The sequence below is a fragment of the Merops nubicus genome, unplaced genomic scaffold, assembly GCF_000691845.1.
Source record: "Merops nubicus isolate BGI_N331 unplaced genomic scaffold, ASM69184v1 scaffold7518, whole genome shotgun sequence".
In the NCBI taxonomy this organism is placed as follows: Eukaryota; Metazoa; Chordata; class Aves; order Coraciiformes; family Meropidae; genus Merops; species Merops nubicus.
Window position 1 is genome coordinate 11,314 of NW_008627697.1, and position 8,238 is coordinate 19,551.

Sequence of the window (8,238 nt, forward strand, 5' to 3'; positions counted from 1 at the left end):
TGGGGGCTATTTGGAAAACTTCTGCTGTTGCCTTTTGCTGTATTATCACTTCCATGTTAGCTGGATGCATGATCCTGTCAGGGTGTTATGATCTGTCCTTTCCTGTATCTCCAAAACATAGTTCTTGTGGTGATAATGGCCCTGGTAGGGATAATTCTAGGACAACTTCACCTGCAAAAATATTTTGGAACTCTGGTTGACCTAGCTGGAAAAAATAAAAAGGCTATAATAGATTATGGGGTTACACAACTTCACCTGCAAAAATATGGAACTCTGGTTGACCTGGCTGGAAAAAAAAAAAAAGGCTATAATAGATTATGGGGTTAATTCCCAAGTTGATTCCCCTGCCCAAGAGATCAGGGGCCCAGAGGGTGAGCAAGGATGGACAAACTGACAGGGGGTTGGTACCACAGCAGCACCATGCTCCCTGGCTGCCCAACTGAGAGGCTCTCGTTGCTCACAGGCTTTAGGATGTTTGCTGTGGGAGTTGGCAACGCAGTGGAGGATGAGCTGAGGGAAATTGCTTCAGAACCAGTAGCTGAGCACTACTTCTACACAGCTGACTTCAGAACCATCAGCAAGATCGGGAAGAAGCTACAAATGAAAATCTGCGTTGGTGAGTGGGGGACTGAGGAGAGGGGGATGTAGTCACAGCATATGAAGGGAAGGAGAAGGGCAAAAATGTCCTTTCAGATGGATGTTGCAAAAACCTCTCTTATCTCAGTGTATTAAGTTGTCAGAGTGCATGGAAGGGTCATAAGGCATTAATATTTGGGGTGGTTACCTGAACCACAGCTACCCCTACACCTCATCCAGCTCCTTCCCACAAACTGCCTTCTCCATCCCTTTTTCTCCATCTTTCTCCCCTTCTCTACCTTCTTCTTCAGAAACTATGATTTGAGGCTGTACCCCATCCTGACAATTGCCAAAAGTGGCATAGAGAAAGAAGAGATACTCTTAAAATAGAAGCTAAGGGTTGATTTATTTGGCTTGATTTGAAGTTTGTCATAAAATTGGACATCTGAGTTGAAGCTTGCTAACCACTGGCTGCTTCTACAAGCAGGCACCACAGGGGTAACACGTTTCAAGATGAAATAAGCACCTAGAATCTTTTATATGACTTGTAGCTGTCTAAATGTGGGCAACATGAATACTGAGTTGCTCACGTTTGGATAATCTGAAGCAGCAAAGGTTGAAAGAGGACTGACTGGGAGACAGGCATGGCAAGAGGAGGTAAAGAATAATAAAAAAATATTGAAGAATGTTGACCTGTAAATAACCTGAGCCTAAAAATGATTTATAAAAGAACTTGTTTAGATTTTTGTTTTGAAGGAATCCTATGTCTCCTGTGAAGTATTGGCCCTTTGCAATGTGTCTGCTTGGTCAAGCAGATCATAGTGAATCCCAAACACTCAGGCTTCATTTAAGACCTTCAATATCTTGCAGCACTTCTGAGAGCTACACTGCCAGGCTCACCAGGATCCTGGCACTCTCCTGTCCAGTCCAGGTGCTCAGGCTCCTTTATCCTGCTAGGCAACATTTCCTTCCAGTTTCCAGCAAGATACACTGCACACATCACAGCTCTGATGGGGCTCCTTTAGCTCCCAAGAGAGCTCAGCCAAGCTCAGCTCTACTTCCCATTAGTGTAGACCTAATTTTGAGCATGGCCCCACGTGATACAGAGATCTCCACTGTGTCATGACATGTGGAGATGCTCTACAGCATCAGCTGGATGAAATGATGCACATTGCCAAATGTTATTCTCCTTTTTCCTTCCTTTGCAATTTTCAGCATTGTTATTTGTGCCAAAACCAAGAGATATCCATGTAAATATTGGTGGGTTAGCAGCAGGTGACTCATCTGTTCTTTTCCATGAGTGACTATTACAGAGAAAAAGTACTCAGGAGATCAGGAGCCTTGCCTTAGGGGAAGCAGATCCAGTTCCTTCCATCCTGACAAGTGCCCTGTTCTCCAAGTTTCTAAAGATGGGACCTTCCTCTGCTCCTGGGGAAGTCTGAGGTGGACAATGTCCTGTGGCAGCCAGGATTGTGAGATAGACTTGCTTTGCCATGGATACTTTAGAGAGTAGGTGTTGATCCAAGAGCAAGATGATGGCAGCTCTAGGAACACCTTCAACATATTTTTTTTTAAAATATCTTTCAAGAAAGCAAACACACATTTAAGCTTCAGCATTCAAAAACAAAGTAAAAATGAATTTTGGAAAACGTCTTTGTGAATAAATCAATTTGGGTAAATATCTTAACATTTGAGTTTAAAAATAAAATTCATTATTTGTTTGATTTCCAGTGCCAGCTTGTATTTACCAACAGATGGCTAGAAATCTTCTCTTAATATCCAGCTTGAGCTTACTCATGGCTGGTTTAATCCTTGTGTTTTCGTGCAAATTGTGTCCTTCCCCTTAAAAAGTCCTTCTCCTATTTACTCCTTCAGTTTGCCAGGCAGCTGAGATGACTCAGTGGGGTCTTGTGAACATCTCCTTTCTCCTCCCAGTTACTCTTTTTAGCTCCTGTCCCAGTTTCTTTTCTTGAAGAACATATGTAAATTATTGACATCCATCATCACACTGATTATTGCACATTGCTCTGCCTGCTCAAGGAATGGATTACTGGAGCAAAGCTCAAACAAGTCTTGATCCTCAGGCAGTAAACTGTTTTTATTTCACAAAATAAGAGTATGGCTCACCATGGCCATGTTGGGAAGACAGAGGTTGTTTTGAGCACTATACTTGGTCAGATTCAGAATTTGGGGGCAATTTTTAAGCATCAGTAGTTGACCTCAGTGGGTTTTCAGGAAACTGGAAATCAGGAAAGACATATTGTGCACAGAGCCTTGCCTCCAGAACAAGAGAATGTGAGATTCTCTAGGTTAAAAGCTTAAAAGAAGTGATGAGGCAGATAATTAGAAGGAATTATATTTTCATTTCATTCCTGTTTCTGATAAAGAAAATACGACTTGCTTCATTGTCTCAGAGATTTTGATTTAATTCTTTTTTTCTGCCACTGAACTCATCTTTATGTTCTGATCCACAGAGGAAGATCCATGTGAATGTAAATCTATCGTGAAGTTTCAGACAAAAGTAGAAGACCTCATAAATTCATTGCAGCAGAAATATATCCTTTGGAAACTGTCTTTGTTCAGAATTCAATGGTTTGGGTTGTGCCTTCTAGAGGGGCCAGTGGGGAAGGTCTACTGGTGGGGGAAGGAGGTTGGGTAGGTGGGAAACAAGACACTTGGATTGTGAATGTGTATAATAAGAAGACACCCTGCACCAGAGTCAATACAACCATAGAATCATTTGGGTTGGAAGAGACCTTTCAGATCATCAAATCCAACCCTTAATCCAGCACTGCCAGGTCCCCACTGACCCATGTCCTTCAGCACCACATCTCCATAGCTTGGAAACCCCTCCAGGGGTGGGGACTCCACCACTGCCCTGGGCAGCCTGGCACAGCCCTGGGCAACCCTCCAGGGCAAGAAATTGTTCCTCAGCTCCAACTGAAACCTCCCCTGGGGCAACTTGAGGCTGTTTCCTCTTGTCCTGTCCCTTGTTCCTTGGGAGCAGAGCCCGACCCCCCCCTGGCTCCAGGCTCCTGTCAGGAGCTGTGCAGAGCCAGAAGGTCTCCCCTGAGCCTCCTTTGCTCCAGGCTCAGCACCCCCAGCTCCCTCAGCTGCTCCTCACCAGACCTGTGCTCTCAGGTAACTGCTCACTGCAAACATCTCCAGGGAGGTGAGTTGGGACCACCAGGACTGGGTTCATGGGGCTGCATTCTACCATGCTGGGTCCCATCAGATTGCAAAGACCATGAATAAGGGGTTGAAAGAGAAACAAGAAAAAGGAAAAATTTGTGAATAAGATTCAAACTTCTCAGAGGGAGAGGAATTAGTGAAACTTTGGGGGGGGCTCACTCAGGGCTAGGGATATTTTTTATTGCTGAGAATAAGGAGAGAATATAATATTAAAAGCAATGTTCTAATTTATTCACACATTTCCGTGCTTTGCTATGTCAGCTGCACAGTGTATTTTCTACTCTTTAACTCCAATTGAGTGAAATCCACGACTTGTGTTGTGCAAAAGGTCAGAGTAAATGAGTAGTTCTCACCCAGTGGGTTGCCTCTCCCAGGCACATCATGGAAAGCAATTAGTGAAAAGAGCAGAAAATTGCGACACACTCTGTAACTCCAGGAAAAGCCCAAGAGCTCCACTCCTCACCCAGCACACACTGCTCCGGGTCAGGATTGCTCTGTCAGCCCCTCCAAACACACTCCAACCATCCACACATCTTTCACTCTTCCTTTCGTAGGAAATGTATAGGTGCACGAGTACCTCTGCATGCACGAGCATCTCCCACCTTCAATAAAAGCTCCTCAATATTACCAGGTCTAGAAATGCCAGAGGAGATGGTGACAGAATTCCTCTGCTGCCTGCCCCTAGCAGGGTAGCTCCATTCTCTCTGTTCTGCAAGCCAGGGGAGGATTTGAGCAACAAATCACTAACGTGCACTATTTTTTTCCCCTTAACTCCTGCTCACTGGACGCTGTGGCAAAAAGGATCGAAGCCCTGGAGAACAAGGTCATCTAAGATCCCAAACCAACTTTAGTTCCCTCTTTTCCTAATGTAACACAACCAGAACTCCTTCACTTGTAACAGAGGGCAGCTCAGCCACAGTGCTATGGCCAGCTTGTATTATGTTTTAAAGAGTCTAGTCTACCAGAATTTGTTTAAAAGGGAAGAAGTAAAACAGTAGAGCAGATATTGTATAATGGGCAGAGCACTGTGGGTGACCAAGAGCTAGACCATGCTAATGTTTGTGGCATCGTATAGAGTGCTTATATGAAACAAAAAAAGGGAAAGATTTGTTTCTGATTTAAAGCTTAATATATATCTATGTGTTAATGAGTACTTGATTACGAGTTCTGTGAATCCTTGCTGTGTTCTTCTGCGTCCTTTGTTCCTATGCATGAGATAATTTAATTTAAATGTCAAAGTGTCTCAAAACCAGCTCAGATGCTGGGTGTAAAACGTCCGAGCCGCTGATCAGCTTGTTGTAAAAGCATGACACGTTTGTCAGTAAGTAGGTGAAATATAGTCGTGCTCTCCAGTGTGTGTTGCAGATGAGCTAGGGTAGGCTGCTGCTGCTAGCTGGGTTTCTCCATAGCTGCTGTGCAATGTAGAAAGAAGAAGAGCTCAGCTTTCCTGCCCAGAGAGGGGTCTCCCCGTGGCTCAGTGAACTGGCACCTGAGCTAGGCTGTGCTGGGTAAGTCCTGAGAACGTGCAACGAGCCCGTGGCTCCGTATAGTGCAAGGCAGTGCAGTTACACCAACCCCAGGAGATGTGCCCCTGCTCCTCAGCTCTCAGGTCTCCACGTCCTCGAGCCACCAAACCACAGGGAACTGCTGCTGGAGCTGCTGTCGATGGTGCCTTCATTGCTGTGTCAACCAGAGGCTCAGCAGCTCCTTCCTTATCCCACACCTCTAAGCACCTTCACAACCAATAGGTTCATCTCAACACCTTTCAGACTCTTCTTCTGCTCCTGGATTCCCTGCACCAGCAAGAGAAAAGAGCAATGTGGACTGGAAGCATCTGAAGCTGCCTGTCTGCTACAGCTGTAGTCAGGCATGGAGGGAAGAGGACAGGTTTATTCATGGCACGATGGGAACGTGCACCAGGGAACGTGAGCACAAGGGGCTGGGTTCAGAGGGCTTTTGATTTTTATTTTTTGTATCAAAATATTTATACTTGAGACTATGTGAAAAGCTTTTCAGGATAACTTGGCCTGTTCCGAAATGTCACCGTAGCAGATGTGGTTTTGGGTGGATATTAAAAGTTTGCTGAAAATTTTAAAAGTGAATTTAACTTGTTTCTTTGGGCCAGCTTTGAGGTAGACGCCTGAGAAAAATTCCTCTCCACAGTCCTGTTAGTGGAAACAACTCATGTCACAACTTTTTATTTCAATTCAAAAGAAGAAACAGGTCCATGGAGAAACCATGACCCTTCTCTCAAAACTGAAAGCTTCTTGTACAACAAAAATCATTTTACTCTGGGACTTGCAGGAATGAGTCAACATGTTTCCAAGCATTAGCTCAGGGACTTTGGCCAGTTCTTGATAGGCAAACCTCATTCTCTCAGTTGAATCTTGTAGACCCCAGACTCCAGAGCAGACAGGACCAACTCCTGAACTTCTAGGGGTAATCTGTTCTCTGATATTACACAGTATAAAATCCAGACCTCTAAAATGGGTTTTCCCATGTTACCTTCATTTCCCAACAGAAACACACCTCACAGTGCACGCTTGCCAGGATTATCTAATGTGCACGTTTTAGTGCAACAAAGCTGCACCTCAGCCCATTTCTCTTTATAGATTATAACAATTCCTTCAGATTTACACAACTAACTTTTAAACACCTCACCCAGGGCAACCAAGTTGATTCTACGGCCATCCAAGGAATAGTTCCCTGGTTGTGTGGAATTACTTTCCATCTTAAAGATAATATGTTGATAATGGGGGAAGAGAAACCTCCACAGCAAGCTTCTTCATACTATGGTTCTCAGCTTCTCTTTTTCTCAAGGACTATCAGAAGCTGGGCTCCTGACCCAGTGCAGAATCTCACCTTGCTGTTGAGTAACATCTATCAGCACAGTTACAGCCAATCAGTATCTAAAGGGGCTTATAGGAAAGATAGAAACTGACTATTTAGCAGGGCCTGCAGCACAGGACAAGGAGCAACTATTTTAAGTTTTAAGATTTTTAGTCTAGAGGGGAGATTTAGACTAGACAGGAAGAAAAGATTTTTTTAGAATGAGGCTATAGAGACATTGGAACAGGTTGCCCAGAGAGGTGGTCAATGCCCCATCCCTGGAAACATGTCAGGTCAGGCTTGATGAGGCTCTGAGCAACCTGCTCTAGTTGAAGACGTCTCTACTCACTGCAGGGGAGTTGGATGAGATGACCTTGAAAGGTCCCTTCCAACCCAAACCATGCTATGATCCTGTATTATAAAGAAGCTACGGAAAGGAGTGATGCAGGAGCAAGTGAGCAGCAATCCAGGAGGTGACTGTGAAAATGAGGAACATATAAGACTAATGGTTCATGCTCTTGAATCAGAAATAACGGATCCACAATGGTGGTGGATGAGAAGACCTGGAGGTCCAGCAGTTGTTTAAGCCTATATATCACCTTTTCACTGTTGCTTCATGAGCTGTTGATCCTATTAGCTCTCCTCTTTGAAATCAGGGTTCAAGTATAGCCCAGAAAACATCAAAGATGATGGAAATATTGAATAGTTCTCACCATGGCCCCTACTCTCGGAAATAAGACGAGATTCAAGCTATGTTGAAGTTGTTGTCTTGTGACACAAAGTTTCAAAGAAAAAAGACATTTTGGGCTGGTAAAGCTGCTGTTTCTGTCATGTTCATTCAGCCTAGTACTCATCTGGTCCTCACAGAATACCTGGTTTAATGTAATGGCCAGGTTCTCTGACACATTTCTGGACTTCTTCTATTTTACTTTGTTTTTCTCCATTTTTTTCATACGTCTCTTCAATCTAACAGCTGATCAGAGGCAATTCACTCCCACGTGATAAGATAATGACAGCACTATTTTTCTTTTCTTTTTTTCCCAGCTATAATCAGTTTCCCAATCATGGAAATGAGCTCCTGTAGTTAATTTTCTCATATGCCTATTTATTCTTTAAATGCCTTGAAAGTAAAATTTAATAGTCTGAGGAATTAAAAGATGGATTTGATTTTAATTCCTGTCATGACACCCATGGAAATCTCTACGTGATGAAATATTACTATTGTCATTCTACAGTTTAAGCCATTTGTCTGACTTTTTCTGGTAATGGGATAATTCTTGTGAAGTGAGGGTTGGATCTTCACCTCCACAGAAGAATCTGCCCATTCAGCCTACCTGCCCAGTGCCAGTCTGATCCAGTAACTTCCATAAAACTGAGTGCTGTGTATGTCTTTGGGGATTAAAACAATCCCCAGTTCTTTACAGGGAGGCTGATTAAGGTAGGACCATGCCTAGGGGCTAGTGAGTCCAACTGCAGTGTGAAGGGTTGATACACCAAGCACAGCTCCTTCCAACCTCTGCAAGCCACCTTGAGGAAGGACCTAGGAGAGAGTGCACCTTCCTAAATCACCAGTCTCCCTGTTTCAGAGCAATACTCCTGGATGCCACAAAAAAATGCCCCTCTATGCAGACAAAGCAGCTT

General features: G+C 43.9%; 1 protein-coding gene across 1 annotated transcript in view; it reads left to right on the plus strand.

Moving 5' to 3' along the window:
- MATN1 (matrilin 1, cartilage matrix protein) overlaps positions 1-4,854 on the plus strand; it is a gene marked incomplete at its 5' end in the record, with an annotated part of 9,883 nt that extends 5,029 nt beyond the window's left edge. The window contains 3 exons of the mRNA XM_008946417.1: positions 464-616; positions 3,051-3,131; positions 4,551-4,854. Coding sequence (XP_008944665.1) covers positions 464-616; positions 3,051-3,131; positions 4,551-4,600 — 284 coding nt within the window. The remainder of the gene's footprint in view (positions 1-463; positions 617-3,050; positions 3,132-4,550) is intronic.
- Between the last annotated feature and the right edge of the window lie 3,384 nt (positions 4,855-8,238).